Source organism: Molossus molossus, unplaced genomic scaffold (assembly GCF_014108415.1).
Source record: "Molossus molossus isolate mMolMol1 unplaced genomic scaffold, mMolMol1.p scaffold_m16_p_1, whole genome shotgun sequence".
NCBI lineage: Eukaryota > Metazoa > Chordata > Mammalia > Chiroptera > Molossidae > Molossus > Molossus molossus.
The window spans coordinates 193,998,855-194,017,033 of NW_023425344.1; the positions used below are offsets into that span (position 1 = coordinate 193,998,855).

At 37.4% G+C, this 18,179-nt stretch overlaps 1 protein-coding gene across 3 annotated transcripts in view; it reads left to right on the plus strand.

Moving 5' to 3' along the window:
- The window catches only part of TEX9 (testis expressed 9), a 54,308-nt gene that overhangs the window by 15,722 nt on the left and 20,407 nt on the right, over positions 1–18,179 (plus strand). The window contains exons 4-8 of one of the 3 annotated variants that reach the window (XM_036266023.1): positions 1,252–1,297; positions 2,075–2,157; positions 4,570–4,748; positions 7,152–7,234; positions 7,605–7,778. In XM_036266023.1, coding sequence (XP_036121916.1) covers positions 1,252–1,297; positions 2,075–2,157; positions 4,570–4,748; positions 7,152–7,234; positions 7,605–7,778 — 565 coding nt within the window. Of the gene's footprint in view, positions 1–405; positions 421–1,251; positions 1,298–2,074; positions 2,158–4,569; positions 4,749–4,853; positions 4,921–7,151; positions 7,235–7,604; positions 7,779–18,179 lie in introns of those variants that run through there. The other 2 variants (XM_036266042.1, XM_036266032.1) reach the window with 2 other exon arrangements.

An 18,179-nucleotide genomic window follows, 5' to 3' on the forward strand; every position in this document is an offset into this window, starting at 1 on the left:
GCATGGAGATTTAGATATGGCACCCACCTCCCGGCTCTATGGCGGGGCTCTCAGGAAAAACAAAACAAAACAGTGGCCTCTGCCAGCACTTAAAAACAATTTTAAAAAATTTATTGATTTTTGAGGGTGGGGAGCAGAGAAAAAGAGAAATATCGATTGTTATTCTACTCATTTATGCATTCATTGGTTGATTCTTCTATGTGCCCTGACCGGGAATGGAACCCGCATCCTTGGTGAATCGAGACATCATCTAAGCAACTGAGCTACCCATTCTGGGCTCTGCCAGCACTTTTATCTGACAGAAAGCTGCCTTTCACCCAGCTCTTGCTCAGATGCCTGACATTTCATTTCCTCTTTGTATGTCCCTGTTTCCTTTCAAGCTACTGCCCAAGTGCTGGAGCTCAGAAGGAATGAGGCCGAGTAAGTTTGCACATGGGCCATAAGAACTACCTGGGACTCCAGCAGCCATTGATCTTAGCCATATCCCTGCCGGTTATTATTATAATTTTTTTTTTTTTAATTTTAAGTTGATTTTTAGGAAGAGAGGGGGAAAGAACGAAACATCATTGTGAGAGCAAAACATTGATCAGCTGCTTCCTGCATGTTCCTTACTGGGGATCTAGCCCACTGCCTGGGCATGTGCACTGACCAGGAATTGAACTAGCAACCTTTAGGTGCATGGGCGACATTCAGCCAACTGATCCACACTGGCTAGGGTTCCCTGCTGGTTTTTACAACCAGAAGTTATGGAGACTTCTTTTCCTGGCATCTGAACCCTGGGCTGGGGAGCCTGGGGTGGGGCTGGGACCCCTGGCTTCTCAGGAGGGACCTCCGCAGCTGAGATATTCATCCTGATTTTTATCCAGCACTTGTGGGTGTGAGACCAGCCTGTTCTACATTTCCACTCCCACTGCTAGACTTAATGTGGCTACTTCTTTAAATCCCTACTTGTAGGACTTACATTTAGCTAGATTTTAGGTGGTTTCTGAATGATGGTTGTTCTGTTGGTTAGTTGTATTTTTAATGTTGTGGGAAGATTTGAGTACCCCACTTTTAATGTGAGTTATTTAACCAAAACACTTTTCTTGTTTTTGGCACTCATGTTAAATAAATTAACATATGCATACCTAGAATTATAGCAGTCTACTTGATGTATATTTTTCCTTTCAAATATAATTGCTGTTGAATTTTATTATGTCTCAGTTTAGTATCATCTATTATTATTAATATATGTTTATTTTTGGTCTGTAGAGGTCATTTATCAGAAGGGACAGTTCACTTACATTCAGAAACTCAGGTACGAAATCAAATTTTTTATGAATGCAATTACATTCTGTAAAATTTAGGGATTTTTTTTAGACTTTTCTTAGATGAAACAGGGGAGGGTTATGACTTTAGAAATAGAATATAAGCCTTGATACTCAGAAGAGATGTCCTCATGAAATTTTGCTCATAAAGTAAATGGAATTTGTTTTTGTCTCATAATTTCATTGAACGTTTTGGAGCTGTATTTGAAAAAAGGCTAAGTGAAATGAGTCTGTAACCTATGGAATTTTTAGTTTTCTCTCTGAAGCCCAAATTTACTAGATAGAAGATCTGAAAAAGAAAAGTATTCATATACAAAGAATGTGATTTAAAAGGTTTATTCATTCATTTAAATTTTTACATGTAGAGGTCAGTATTGTAGGTGCTGAGGTTACTGTGGTCTGTAAGTTCCCCACCCATACGGATTTATGTGGAAGTAACAGTATGCATGAAAGACTGTCTGGGGAGTAACCAGTAAAGAGAGCTAAATTCTGTGAGTCAGAATATTCAATTTAACATTCCACCAGCTAGCTGAATGACCTTGCATCTTTGGGACTGCTTTCCCTTATCTTGGAATCTCTTGGTCCTAATGATCTAGGTCTTTTCCAGCTATACAGTTCTGGGATTTTTAAAAACACAGTTTGATTAATTTCATGAAACTAGCAGTTCTTTTATGTAGCAAACTAGCAAGTCTGTGTATTACAAAATTACTTTCTTTGGCAAATGATTAGAATCTCACTAATCAGTAATTTAAATTCTTTTCATGTAGCCAGAGACCAAAAACGTTGATCCAGTAAACAAGGTTCAAAAAAAACTACATTCTGCAAATAAAGGAAGAAAAACAAATTCAAGGTATAATGCAGTTTTAGAAGTACACTTTTATTTTAAATTTTATAATTTACAGTATCATAATTTTTTTTTTTTTTTTTTTATCCTCACCCGAGGACATTTTTCCATTTTTTGTTCAGATAGAGTGGGAGGGAGAGAGAGGAAGAGAGAGAGAGAGAAACATTGATGTGAAGGGACACATCGAGTGACTGCCACCCGCATGACCAACCAGGGCTGGGGACAAACTGCAACCGAGGTATGTGCCCCCAGCGGGAACTGAACCCGGGTCTCTCTGTACTGCAGGCCGATGCTCCAACCGCTGAGCCAAACCGGCCAGGGCCAGTATCATCATTTTTAATTATCAAAACTTTTCTGCTTCTCCAGAACATTTTTACCCCCAAATATACAAAATTACACTGTATATATCTATCTACAGTCAGTAATTTAAAACATTTTCTACTCAGAAATATCTCGCAGCAGTTAATTTTGTATTTTCTTAAGAAAAATACATTTCAAAATTTTAAATGATTTTTTTGGTGAGATACTTTCTTAGAACAGTGATTAGAACCTAGATGGTTTTTTTCTGCCTGGTTCTGTCAAGTAGACTAAATAATCATATACTTTTTGAGTATTTAACAGGGCACCATACCTTATTGTACATGTTGAGATATAGAATGATTTGGCTTGCTCTAAACAAGACTATAATAGAATAAAAATTTCTGTTCTATTGTGTTTGATGAGAAAGAATTCAAGACTGTTCTTAGTATTTTAAGCATAAAATGGGACCCACGAGGCTTTTTGGGTTGGGTACCCATCAGCTTTTTACTCACAGTAAGTTATTACATTTATATGTCTATTACTTACTCAAACTCCCATTTGCATTATAATTTGGGAAAAACTTTGTAATTCTTGTCTTTTAATTGGCTAAATAACCTTTTTTAAAAAATTGTTTTTATTAATTTGTTACAGATGTTTCTCTTTTTCCCCCCATTGACACCCTCCTCCTGAACCTGCCCCATCCCCAGCACTGTTGTCTGTGCCCATTGGTTATGCATACATGCATATAAGTTCTGTGGTTTATCTCTTCCCTCCCCCTCACCCCCCCTTCCGAGGTTTGTCAGTCTGTACCCTACTTCTATGACTCTGGGTCTATTTTGTTCATCAGTTTGTTTTTTTGTTATATTCTTTTTTGTTTTTTCAGTAAAAGAAAGGAAAAATAGAGTGAAAGGGTAGGAAGAGAAAATCTAAAATGGATTAATTGAAGAAAAGAATATATACTACATACATAATTGGAAAGGATTATTTTATTTTCAGACTTCATGTTTACTTTGTAAAGAAAAGGTTGTTTTTCTAGATAGAATTCAGAAGACTTTATTTATGCTTTTTTTTTTTATCCGCACCCAGGGACATTTTTCCATATTTTGTTCAGATAGAGTGGGAGGGAGAGAGAGAGAGAGAAACATCAACGTGAAAGGGACACATCAAGTGGCTGCCACCCGCACAACCCAACCAGGGCCAGGGACAAACTGCAACTGAGGTACGTGCCCTTAGCAGGAACAGAACCTGGGTCTCTCTGGACCACAGGCCGACGCTCTAACCGTTGAGCCAAACCAGCCAGGGCATAAGCCTTTATTTATGTGTCAAAGTAAATCCAATCTTTTGGTTGACTTTGATCCTGGTTACGATGTGTTTCTTTAGGTTGAAAAAAATGTTGAGTTTGAGCTAATAACTGTTCACTCTGTAATTCTTTTTCAAGAGGTATTATTCTTTATTTTTTGCAGAATTATGGCTAGAGTGCTATCAATTTGTACAGTTCTTCCCTAGCAACATGTAAAATTAAAAGCCACAGGCTAGATTTGACCTAGGAGACCAAGTTTAGTACTCTTATTTTTTTTATTTATTTATTTTTTTAATCCTCACCTGAGGATATTTTTCCATTTTTTGTACAGACAGAGTGGGAGGGAGAGAGAGAGAGAAACATCGACATGAAGGGACACATCGAGTGGCTGCCACCCGCACGACCGACCAGGGCCGGGGACAAACTGCAACCGAGGTACGCGCCCTTAGCGGGAACCGAACCCGGGTCTCTCCGGACTGCAGGCCGGCGCTCTAACCGCTGAGCCAAACTGGCCAGGGCAGTACTCTTATTTTTGATGTTCACTTGTTTGGAGGCAGTGTCCTAACAGACTATCCTCACAAAGCCTTCTTTAGCTCTGTGGTTGTGTGATTCATAAAGATTGAAAGTCTACTAAGTCTGTTATAGTATAGTCCTTGAAAGTATCAATTATAGATTTCATTATAAGATAAAAATTTGTGACAATTTTGACATGCTTTGTAATTTGAATACAACTTATATCTAGGAGTCTTAACTTCTTTTAATATTATATATAAAGCATATATATTATGTACATTTATATATGTAATTTTCTTTTTCAGTATAAAATTGAAATACTCTGATATACAAACTGCCAATGATGTTGCCATTCCAGAGGATTTCTCAGACTTTTCTCTTGCAAAAACAGTTAGCAAAATTGAAGGGCAACTGGAAGAAGAAGGCTTACCTGATTATATAGATGATGATATTTTTTGTGGTGTTAGTAAAGATATTGGAACAGGTAGGTTTTCTTTTATTTATATCACAATTAATTAGAAAAATATATTTAGGAACATTTTTTGCACTTAAAAATGTATTGTCATGTATTTGTTTCAAAATCATCTAGCGGGACATGGTGGTGGAAGGAATGAGTGGAATTATAAATGAAGTAATTGGTTATGAGTGGACCATGGGTAAGTAGGGTTTCATTGAATTAGTCTCTACTTTTGTGGTGTTGGTTTCATTGACCACTCTTCAAATAAGGTTAAAATGCCCCAAAGCTAATCATTGAAACATTAAAATAAGAAAACATGATTCTTTGAATTTTTTTTTTTTTTTTTTTTCATCCTCACCCGAGGATATTTTTCCATTTTTTGTACAGATAGAGTGGGAGGGAGAGAGAGAGAGAAACATCGATGTGAAGGGACACATCGAGTGGCTGCTACCCGCACGACCGACCAGGGCCGGGGACAAACTGCAACCGAAGTACGCGCCCTTAGCGGGAACCGAACCCGGGTCTCTCCGGACCGCAGGCCGACGCTCTAACCGCTGAGCCAAACTGGCCAGGGCGATTCTTTGAATTTTTTTATTTACCATTACTGTATTCTGCCTACTGCATATTAATTTAACACATGCAAAAGGATAAATGAATTATAGATGTAGCATCAGGTAAAATTATCAAGTTTTCTAATGAATATAATTTTTTTTCTTATAAACTCATTTTCTTCATACCACTAGGAAAATAATAATACTAAGTTCAGACCATCTAAAAACATTGTTAGTTACCAGTAATACCTCTAAAATTATGTTAAATTTATGAGGAGTCACTGATGTTATTGTAAATAAAAAATAAGACAGTGTGTGTATATGTGTGTGTGTGTGTGTGTATAATTAATGCTCAACTATAATTAATTGTGAGTTCAGGCAAGCTACTTAGCCCCTCTATAATAGCAATATCTTAGTTTCAAAATTGAAGAGTTTGTATTAGATTATTATAAACTTTATCTTTAAATGTCTCTAATTCTGTGAAAATCACAATTATATGAATGATGATTGTCATGCTGCATGCTAGTCATAAGTGAGGAGCAATACATTTATGCATTTACTACATTTATTGACCTATCCAAGCTTTCTGGGGCTAGTTGTCAAGAGGGAAGTTAAATGAAGCAGGAAGTTGCCTTTATGTCTCTGTTAAGATGCCTTCAAGGACACAATAGTCAGGTGTTAGCTGTTCCTCAGTAGACAGTGAACCACGGCCCTGTTACCGTGTTCCTCCTCCCAGATACAGGGAACCAGCACAAACAGACTACCTTAAATGGCTAGTTTTTCTAATTGCTGAATCACCTCTCTGCTACTTTACCTCCCTTTTGAGAATATTTGGCCTAGGTGTCTCCCCTGTTATTCTTTTATTCCAGATGATTGCCTGGGTTGCCTGGAGTAGAAGATGAAAAAGTAGTTTAGCAGCACAGTTGCTTTGTAAGACTCAAGTTGGAGTGGGATGGGGAGGATAGTGCTGTGGACCTAAAGTTGGGGAAAGAGCGAGAAGGAAAAAAATCATGCTCTCCCATTCTTTCTTCTTTCCCCTAGAGACCATCTATTGTAAACATCACACTTTTGAATTTATTATTCTCCTTCTAACCCCTGTTAGCCTGAAGTTACATGAGAGGCTAGAAGGAGAGGGAGGTTAGGTAGGTTAGAGCCAACCATAGTTCATCAGCTCCGTGGTAACACTGGGGACACTTCATAAGAACTTTGAAACAGGAAATATGTATGGCGATGTTTTGTGCTCTGTGGGGTTTATCCTAATGACTTCTAGGAGACAATTCAGAGTGTTTACTCAAGATAAGCTCCATGAGGGCAAAGCTTGCCGTATATCTCTTCTATGCCTGGAACATAGTAGAGACTTAATATATACAGTATTTTTGGAATAAATGATTGAGTGAATTACAAGTGAGATCTAAGTTCATTTTTCACTTTTATAGGCCTATAAACCTCAAAGGTTTACTGCTGATATTATTGAAAAAAAGTAGATCTAAAAGAGGGTTTGTGGGAGAAAATTTTGGCAGTGAGGTATTAGATCACTTTAAATCTCTCTGAAATTTTCAGACCACCTTGGTATGTATGAATTCAGTCTGCAAGTTTATATGAATACTTGCCTTGTAGTTCAAATTCTCAGGAGTGGTTTGGTTTTTTTACTCCCTTTCTTTACTTGGCTTCATTGTTGAGATGTGAACAGTTTGTTTCTGTTGGGTGGATTTGTTCATTTATCTTTACATTAGGGGTATTTAGTCTTCCCAAATAGGCATCTCCTGTTGGATTCCCATCTTGAGCATTTTTGTTTTTTCATAATATAATGGTCTGTCTTACAAATGATGATGTCTTAGATTCAGTGAAAGGCGATAAATATAATTATTTAAATCCACAGAAGCACAGATCAGATTTCTGAAGGCCAAACTCCGTGTTATGCAGCAGGAATTGGATAATATTGTATGTGAATGCAATAAAAAGGTTAGTTTTTAAACCCTCTCTGTATACATGCTCTAATATTTAAAAAACATTTTAGGAGCAATTTTAATTATATTTTTAAAATAGCTTCATTGAGATATAATTCAGTTAATTTTTTAATTCAAAGATTATATAAGTACTGAACTTTATTCTAAGACATTGAATTTTCAGAGCTAAAGAATTTTAAATACTTGTTAGCAATTAGAATTCCCTATATTAGACTTACAAGTGTAAGCTACTAAACACAAAATATCTGACTTCCATTTAAGATGAAAATCAAAGATCATATGAAGTTCCGTTTCATTTTCTGCTTTATATTTTGATACTAGATCATGTGCATTTTTTCACATAATCTATCATTTCATAACTATAGGATGATGAAATTCAGAATTTAAAGTCACAAGTAAAAAATTTTGAGGAAGATTGTGTGAGACAGCAGCGAACAATTAATTTACAACAGTCTCAAACAGAAAAATATAAAACTCTTTTCGAAGAAGCAAACAAAAAATGTGATGGATTACAGCAACAGCTGTCTTCAGTAGAAAGGGTAATTATTTTGCTATTTTTCCTAACCTAATGCCAAAGATGCACTAAAACACTATAGAGGTACACATTTCTATAGACACAACTTTTAGTTGTTTAGTTATTTTGTCAGTATTAATTAAAAACTCTTCCATGTATAGGAGAGTATTTTTTAAATAGTTTTATTGAGATACAGTTCACATAGACTGCATCTCACCCTTTATTTTATTTTTATACTTCAGTCTTTATTTATTTATTTTATTATTTTTCCATTATTTTTTTTTAGATAGAGTAGAAGGGAGAGAGAGTAATCAATGTGAGAGAGACACATCGATAGGCTGCTTCCTGCAGGCCCCCTACTGCGGATTGAGCCCGAAACCTGGGCATGTGCCCTGCCGGTATCTCAGTCCATGGGACAATGCTCCATCCACTGAGCCACACCAGCTGGGCTAAAAGAGCCTATTTTTAAACATTTTGGTCTTGTATAATTAACATTATCTTCTGTAAAGATTTTTTAACATCAGATTTGTTGACATATAATTTATATACAATAAATCACCCCTTTTAGTATACAGTTCTATGAGTTTTGACAAATGCATAGTCATGTAACCATCACCATAATTGGGATATAAAACAGTTCCATCATCCCACAAAATTCTCTTGTGAATTTAATCAGGTCCTTCCTCTTCTTGCAGCTTCAGGCAACCACTCTCACTCATCTGTTTTTGGTTCTTATTTTTTGGCCCTTTCCAGGCGTCATATAAATAGAATCACGTAGTAACCTTTGGGGTTTGGTTTTTTTCACTTAGCATAAAGCATTTCAGATTCACCTGTATTATAGTACAGATCTGTTTTTATTGCTGAGTAGTGTGACATTACCACATTTTCTTTACCTACTCATCAGGAAATAAAAATTGATTATAATATCTAATATCCTAAGCCTGTGCTGTCCAATACTGTAGTCACTCATTATATGTGAGTAGTCCAAATTGTGATGTGCTGTAAGTATAAAATAAACATCAGATTTTGAAGACTAAATGTAAGAGAATAAAGAATGTAAAATCTCATTAATATTTTTTATATTGGTTACATGTTGAAAAGATAATATTTTGGATATATTAGGATAAGTGAAATATAGTATTAAAATTAATTTTACTTATTAAAGTGGCTACTAGAAAATTTGAAATTAAATATATGCTTTATATTCTATTTCTGTTGGTCTATGAAATCTGGACAAGTGGTCGAAAGAAAAAAAGCTGCTGTATCTGGGAAATAGCCATTTTAATTTGTATTGACACTTCATCCTTTGTCAGTCATTGTGCAGCCAAGCTCTGGGTCCTATCACTGCTCTAGTCTCACATAAACCTCGCTTATATCTTTAATTCTTTTTTTGTTCTTGGCCCTTGTACCCAATCCTGTGCATTCTTTCTTCCTAATGTTTTTCATCTCTTCTTTCCAATTCCCATTAGTTCATGCTACTATGGTTTTAGCCTTTATCTTATTTCTGATCCTCCTCACAGGTTATTTTATTGTATCCTGTACTCTGTCAATAGATTAGTATTCCCAAAGGACTACATTAATTATAACTCTACCTTTGTATGGGCAGAAAAGGGTCTAACATCTTTTAGTGCTATGTGCCAAGCAAAACACATTTTATAAAAAGGAAACCGAGTCTGAGATGTTAAGGAGATTGCCCAAGGTCATAAAGGAGTAGCAGAGCAGGATTCAAACAGTATTTGTGTGACTCCAGAGTGTTTTTTCCTACAAATCATGTAGACTTTTTCTCCAACAGCCTCCTACCACTAAATTAAATGGACTTAAACACAGAGCTGTTCCAAAATCTCATTGCTGTTTAGAGTTAAATATTTGAAACTTTGGTTCACAGTGGCTGTACTAAGTAATTATGATACATTGGCTATCTGAAGATTTTTACTTTCATTTGCTCTATACTTCCCAGCTTGAACCTACCTAGGAGCTAGAGACCATAGTAACTCTCCTGGGTTATATGCAGTTCAAGATTGAATCTTCCTTTGTTAATTCCATTTATTTTATATATTTCTACAAACAGATCTCAGTATACAGTTCGCAGAAATGCAAAAAAGAGCTTGAATTTGGTGGAGCTGCTTCTATAAACCTGCAAAAGCGAACTATTTAAACAGTTATTATATATATTATTGTAGCTGCTGACACTAACAGATGAAGTCATTTCTAAAATATAAAAACAGAAAACATTTTATTTCAGTATTGGATTTTGTTTTTCTGTGAATGATCTCTGCAGTAAAATATACTTGTTTTAATGGTACAACTCATTGAGTTTTTACAAGCCAATTCATCCTTGTAACCACTGCCACAACCAAGATAAAGAAAATTTCTATACCCCACCACCTCAGTTTCCATTGTATCCCTTCCTCATCAATCCTCATTCTCTAACAGTGGCTCCAGGCAACCACTTTTTTGCATTCTTTTACTACAGATTAGTTTTTCCTGTTCTAAAATTTCATATAGATGGAATCATAAGTATGTACCTTTTAGGCATCTGGCTTCTTTTGTTCAGCATTGTGAGATTCATTAATGCTGTTGTGTGTTGTGTGCTATGTTCCCTTATTTTGCTGAGTTGTATTTGTTTATGAATTTACCACATTTTGTTGATCTGTTCATCAGTTGATAGGCATTTCTTTTATTCCAGCTTTGGACCATTGGAAATAAAGCCACTATGAATTTTCACGTACAGGGGTTTTGTGTAGACACATTTGTGTGTGTGTGTGTGTGTGTGTGTGTGTGTGTATAGACACATTCAATATCATTCATGATGATGAATAATTAGGAGTAGAATGTCTGGGTATTATAGAAAGTGCATGCTTAACTTTTTAAGAAACTGTCAAATTGTGTTCCACAGTGATTGTACCATATTTTATTCCCACTAGCAATATATGAGAGTTCCAGTTATTCTGTAGCCTCAACATTTGGTATTGTCAATCTTTTTCATTTTAGCCATCCTAGAGGGCAGAAGTAGTATCTTATTACAGTTTTATTTGTATTTTCTTTATAACTATTGATCTTGCGCATCTTTTTATATATCTTTTTGCCATTTGTATATCTTGTTTTGTGAAGTGACACTATTTAAAAATTACTGGGTTGTAGTAAGAGTTCTTTGTGTTTCCTTGTATAATCCCTTTGCTACAAGAATATGTTTTGTGAATACTTTCTCCCAATCTGACTTGAATTTTTTTATTTTCTTAATAGTATCTATCAAAAGTCAGCAGTTTTAAATTTTAATAAATTCCAATGTATTATTTTTTTGTGGTTTGTGGTTTTTTTAAATCCTATTCAGAAAATCTTTGCTTGCCCCAAGGTCATGTGGATTTTCTGTTTTCTTGTAGAAGTTTTATGGTTTTAGCTTTTATGTATATATGTATGGCGTATAAATACATCTGTGATCTAGTTAATTTTATGTATGGCATGAGAATAAGAATCAATGTTCAGTTTTTTTTCATACAGATAATCAACAGCATTTGTTGAAAATACTATTCTTTCTCCATATAATTACCACAGCACCTGTGTAGAAAATGAACTGACTATATTTGTGGACTCTATTCTGTTACATTATTCTACATGTTTGTTGATCTGTATTTTTTATATAATTTATGGGTAAAACCTTAAGGACTGGAGTTTTCTTTTAGGAAGACCTTAATTACCAGTTCATTTTATTTAGTGTAGATAAGTCTATATTGATTTTCTATTATTTGTGAGTTTGTTTGGCAATTTGTGTTTTTCAAGAATTTTTTCCAACCCACCTTAGTCAAATTTATTGGTATAAATTTGTCCATAATGTTCCTTTATTATATTTAAATGCCTGCATGATCAATAATAATGACCCCTATTTCATTCTTCATATTAATAATTTGCCTCTTCTCTGTTTTATTCTTAATCAGTCTAACTAGCTACTTATCAATTTTGTTGAAGTTTTCAATAAATCAACATTTGGCTTTATTTATTTTTTACTCATCTTTATTGTTGAATCTATTACAGATATTCCCCCCTTTTTTCCCCATTGACCCCCCTCCTCCCCAATCCCACCCCCCTACTGCCTTCTCCAAATTATTGTCGATGTCCATAGGTAATGCATATATGCGTAGAAATTATTTGGTTTATCTCATCCCGCCTCACCTCCCCCCTTCCCTGTGAGGTTCATCAATCTAATAACCAATTTGTACTTCTTAACTCCTTCATCTTTTTCACCCATTACCCCAGCCCCCATCCATCTGGTAAGCAAGGAAAAGTTCTCTGTATCTATGAGTCTGTTTCTGTTCTGCTTGCTCATTTTGTTTGTTGCTAGATATGTATTAATTGCCATTTTATTGTTCTTATTTTTGTTCTTCTCCTTCAAGAAGACCCTTCAACATTTCATATAATACTGGTTTGGTGGTGATGAACTCCTTTAGCTTTTTGTTGTCTGGGGAAAAAAATATGTCCATTGATTCTAAATGATAGCTTTGCAGGATAGAGTAATCTTGGTTGTAGGTCGTTGCTTTTCATCACCTTGAATATCTCTTGCCACTCCTTTCTGGCCTGAAAAGTTTCTTTTGAGAAATCAGCTGTCAGTCTTATGGGAACTCCCTTGTAGGTAACTAATTGCTTTTAAGATTCTCTCTTTGTATTTAACCTTTGGCATTTTGATAATGATGTGTCTTGGTGTGGACCTCTTTGGGTTCAACTTGTTTGGGACTCTCTATGCTTTCTGGACTTGTATTAGGTAGAGTTGCTGTGTCTCCTAGGCTTCAAAGAGTGACCTATTGTTGTAGGTGTCCTGTAGGATCCAGTGGCACAGCCTCCCTGATCACCCCAGCTGGGCCCTCAAGATGCACCCCTAGTGTGGACTGTACACCCTTCTGTTGTAATTGAGTCTTGATTGCTGCTGGCACATCAATGGGAGGGATTTAATTAGGCTGATCAGCTGCAAGGACTGGCTGTGCCCACTAGCCACTGGCCTCTGACTCCCTTGGAGGATCAGCTGTTTAGGGGCCCACCACATGGAGCACCACCATCCAACCACCACCATCTGCAGGTGACTGCTTCTTGTGCTGGGCTTGAAGGTGCCCAGGAAAAGCCAAGTTGTGAACCAAGGTTGCTGCTTCTAGTGCCAGGCCTGGGGCCACTTAATGAGAGGTATGGGGCTCGCTGAGATCAGATGCTGCTTGTTTGAGAGATTTTAGGAAACTCTGAAGCAGGATCCAAGACAGGCCAATCCTTTGATAAAGCCACTGGAAACAGCTTGGGTGGGCCTGAAAGTTGGGTGGGGCAGGGAATCACCAGGGCGGGGCAAACAGTGTGAGCCAGGTTTCTGGAGTCCCAGATATGGCTACCAGCTGCTGCCCCAGGGAAGGGCTCACCAAAGGAACTTCAGCTGCCAGCACCTCTGTCCAGGAGAAAGCTGCCCCTCCAGCCCTTGTCCAGAGGCCAAACAGCTCAGTTTTTCCCTGTATGTCTCTGGCGCCCCTCAAGCTGCCTCCCCTCTGAGCTCAGAGGGAGCAAGTCTGAGGAATTTTGTGTGCAGGCCCTTTAAGAGGAGTTGCCTGGGGCTCTGGCAGCTGCAGCTTCCCTTTGCCTTAGTTCCTGCTGGTTTTTCCAGCTAGAAGTTATGGGGATTCTTTTCCTGGCACTGGAACCCTGAGCTGGGCGACTGTTGTGGGATAGGGACCCCTCACTCCTCAGGGACACCTTCCGAGCTGAGGAGTCCCTCCTGATTTTTATCTGCCATAGGTGGGTATGGGACCAGCCCATCTGCACCTCCTCCCTTCCTCTCAGTCTTGGTGTGGCTGTTTCTTTAATTTCGTAGTTGTAGGACTTCCATTCAGCTCCATTTCAGGTGATTCTGAATGATGGTTGTTCTGTAGTTTAGTTGTAATTTTGATGTGGTTGTGGGAGGAGGCAATACCGCATTTACCTACACTGCCATCTTGACTGGAAGTCCCATTAATTTATTTTTTCTATTGTTTGTCAATTCTCTATTTTATTTGTTTCTACACTTTAGCATTTTTTTTAATCTCATATTTTTAGGATTCTTAAGGCTTCATTTTGTATTTTTCTTTTTTCTAATAGAGGCATTTTAAAGCTATAAATTTTCGTCAAAGTGCTGCTTTAACTACATCCCACAAATTTTGATAGTGTCTTTTTATTTTCATTAGGTTCAAAGTATTTTCTAATTTTCTTTCTGATTTTTCTGGATTATTGGATCATTTAGAAGTGTATTGTTTAATTTGTAAATAATTATGAATTTTTCATCTATCTGTTAATTGATTTCTAATTTAATTCTGTGTTTGAGAACCTACTCTGTATGATTTCATTGTTCTAAAATTTGTTCCAGTTACTTTTATGGACCAGCATTTGGCCTCTCTTGGTGAAAGCTTCATGTGCACTTGAAAGGAATGTATATTATGTTGTATTGAGTGGAGTGTTCTGTAAATATCAGTGAGTCAAAATTTGTTGATAATGTTGTTCAGGTATTCTGTATCCTTATTGATTTTCTAGTTAATATACCTTATTGGGAGAGGGGTGTCAGTGCTGAATCTCTGACTAGAATTGTGGATTTGTCTGTTTCTTCTTTTAGTTATTTATTTCCAGTCTCTGTTTTGGTTGTTTGTACATTTAGGATTATAATAGTGGAGTTTTTTTAAATTTAATTTTATTTATTCACTTAGTTTTTTCTTTTTTTTTATCCTCACCCGAGGATATTTTTCCATTTTTTGTACAGATAGAGTGGGAGGGAGAGAGAGGAAGGGAGAGAGAGAGAGAAACATCGATGTGAAAGGGACACATCGAGTGGCTGCCACCCGCACGACCAACCAGGGCCGGGGACAAACTGCAACCGAAGTACATGCCCTTAGCGGGAACCGAACCCGGGTCTCTCCGGACCGCAGGCCGACGCTCTAACCGCTGAGCCAAACCGGCCAGAACCACTTAGTTTTTTCAATCCTCACCTGAGGATATTTTTCCATTTATCTTCAGATAGAGCGGGAGGGGGAAGGAGGGAGAGAAAGAGAGAGAGAAACATTGATGTGAGAGAGGTACATTGATTGCATGACCCCCACCAAGGCCGGGGACGGACTGAACTGCAAGGTACATGCCCTTGATTGGAATTGAACCTGTGACTCTTTGGTCCACAATCTGACACTCCAACAGCTGAGCCAAACTGGCCAGGGCTAAATTTTATTTTTCAATTACAGTTGACATTCAGTATTATTTTATATTAGTTCAGGTATACTGCATAGTGGCTAGACAATAATATAATTTATGAAATGATCACCCCAATATTTCAAGTACCCATCTGGCACCACACATAGTTATTACAGTAATATTGGCTACATTCCCCTTTTTCACCCAGCCCCCCAGCCCTCCTCCCATCTGGCAACCATCAGTTTGCTCTATGCATCTATGTGTCTGTTTCTGTTTTTATTTGTTGTTCGTTCATTTTGTTCTTTAGATTTCACTTAGCATAATTCCTGCTAGGTCTATCTATGTTGTCACAAACGGTAAGATTTCATTCTTTTTTATGGCTGGATAATATTTCATTGCATATGTGTGCCACATCTTTATACACTTGTCTGTTGATGGGCATTTGGGTTGCTTCCATATCTTGACTATTGTAAATAACTCTGCAATGAAAATAGGGGTGCATATATCTTTTCAAATTAGTGTTTTTGGTTTTTTCAGATATATAGGAGTGGAATTGCTGGGTCATAAGGTAGTCCTATTTTTAATTTTTTGAAGAATCTCCATACTGTTTTCTCTAGTGACTACAACAATCTGAATCCCCATCAACAGTGCACAAGGGTTCCCTTTTTATTCACATTCTCACCATCACTTGTTTTTGTTGATTTATGGATAATAGACATTCTCACAGGTGTGAGATGGTCTCTCATTGTGGTTTTAATTCGCCATTCTCTGATGATTAGTGACATTGAGCATCTTTTCATGTCTATTGGCCATCTGTATGAACTCTTTAGAGCATTGCCTATTCAGGTCCTCTGCCCATTTTTTAATTGTTTGTTTTGGTGTTGAGTTGTCTGAGTTCTTTATAAAATTTGGATATTAACCCTTATTGGATATATCAGTGGTGAATATCTTATTTCATTCAGTAGGTTGTCATTTCCTTTTGTTGATGGTTTCTTTTGCTGTGCAAAAACTTATTAGTTTGATGTAGTTCCATTTGTTTATTTTTTCTTTTGTTTCCCTTGCCTGAGGAAAATATATCAGAAAAAATATCACTAAAAGAAATGTCAGAGTTTACTGCCTGTGTTTTCTTCCAGGAGTTTTATGGTTTCAAATCTAACATTTAAATCTTTAATTCATTTTGAGTATATCCTTGTATATAGTGTAAGAAGGTGGTCTAGTTTTATTTTTACGCATGTGTCTGTTCAGTTTTTCCAACACCATTTATTAAATAAACTGTCTTTACCCTATTGTATGTTCTTGTCTCCTTTGTCAAATATTAATTGATCAAATAGGCGTGGATTTATTTCTGCGCTTCCTATTCTTTTTCACTGATCTATGTGTCTGTTTTTGTTTGTTTGTTTTGTTTTTATCCTCACCCAAGGACATTTTTCCATTTTTTGTTCAGGTAGAGTGGGAGGGAGAGAGGAACAGAGAGAGAGAGAGAAACATCAATGTGAAAGGAACACATCGAGTGGCTGCCACCTGCACAACCGACCAGGGCCGGGGACAAACTGCAACCGAGGTACGCGCCCTTAGCGGGAACCGAACCCAGGTCTCTCAGGACCGCAGGCCGACGCTCTAACCGCTGAATCAAACCGGCCAGGGCTGTTTTTGTTTTGTTTTTTATCATCACCCGAGGACATTTTTTTGATATTTTGTTCAGATAGAGTGGCAGGGAGAGAGAGAGAGAGAAACATCGATGTGAAAGGGACACATCAAGTGGTCGCTACCCACATGACCCAACCGGGGCCGGGGACAAACTGCAACCAAGGTATGTGCCCTTAGAGGGAACCGAACCCGGGTCTCTCCAGACCGCAGGCTGACTCTACCACTGAGCCAAATAGGCCAGGACTTTGTGTCTGTTTTTATGCCAATACAATGCTGTTCTGTTACTGTGGCATTGTAGTATAGTTTGATATTAGGTAGTGTGATACCTCCAACTTTGTTAAGATTGTAGACACTACTTGAGTCTTTTGTGGTTTCATATAAATTTTTGGATTATTCTAGTTCTGTGAAAAATGCCATTAATAGTTTTTTAACAGGAGAAATTTAAATTTTAATATGTATGCACAGGGAATTCATATAAGCATAACAATTCCAAAGATAGTGAGGTAGCCTGGCCAGTGTGGTTCAGTGGATTGAATGTCATCCCATAAACTGAGAGGTCCTGGTTTGATTCTGGTCAGGGCACATGCTCGGGTTGAGGGCTCAATCCCCAGTAGGGGGTGTGCAGGAGGCAGCTGATCAATGTTTCTCTCTCACATTGGTGTTTCTATCTCTCTCTCCCTTCTTCTCTCTCTAGAGAATCAATAAAAACATATTTTTAAAAAAAAAGGTAAAATCGGAGATGTATGACACTTTGAACAAAGGAGAAAAGGGGGGATGGGATCTTAGATTTCAAAGTGAAAATAAGCCCTGGCCAGTTTCGCTCAGCGGTTAGAGCATCGGCCTGTGGACCAGAGAGACCTGGGTTCGGTTCCCACTAAAGGCATGTACCTTGGCTGCAGTTTGTCCCTGGCCCCGGTTGGGTCGTGTTGGGTCATGCGGTTGGCAACCACTCGATGTGTCTCTTTCATATCGATGTTTCTCTCGCTCTCTCTCCCACTCTATCTGAACAACAACAACAACAACAAAAAACGTCCTCGAGTGAGGATTAAAAAAAAAAGTGAAAATAAGAGATATACCAGGGCAAGCAGAACACACGTATATATACCACTAGTATTTTGATAGGGATTGTTTTGAATCTATAGATTGCTTTGGGTAGTACGAATATATTAAGGATGTTAATTTTTCCTGTCTTATAATTTCCTGTGTACAGGTCTTTTACCTCCTTGGTTAAATTTATTCCTAGGTATTTTATTTATTATTTATTTTGATGCAATTTTAAGTGAGATTGTTTCCTTAATTTCCCTTTCTGATAGTTCATTATTGGTATATAAAAATGCAGCTAATGCCCTGAATCATTTGGTTGGAGCATCATCCCCTACAACAAAAGGTTGCAGGTTTGATTCACCATCAGGCCCCATACCTAGGCTGCAGGTTTCATCCCTGGTTGGGGTGCGTATGGGAGGCAACCGATTCATGTTTCTCACTCACATTGATGTTTTTTTTCTCTCTCTCCCCCCCTTCCCCCACCTTCTTCTCTCTCCCCCCTTCTTCTCTCTAAAATCAATAAACATATCCTTGGGTAAGGATTAAAAAAATGCAACTGATT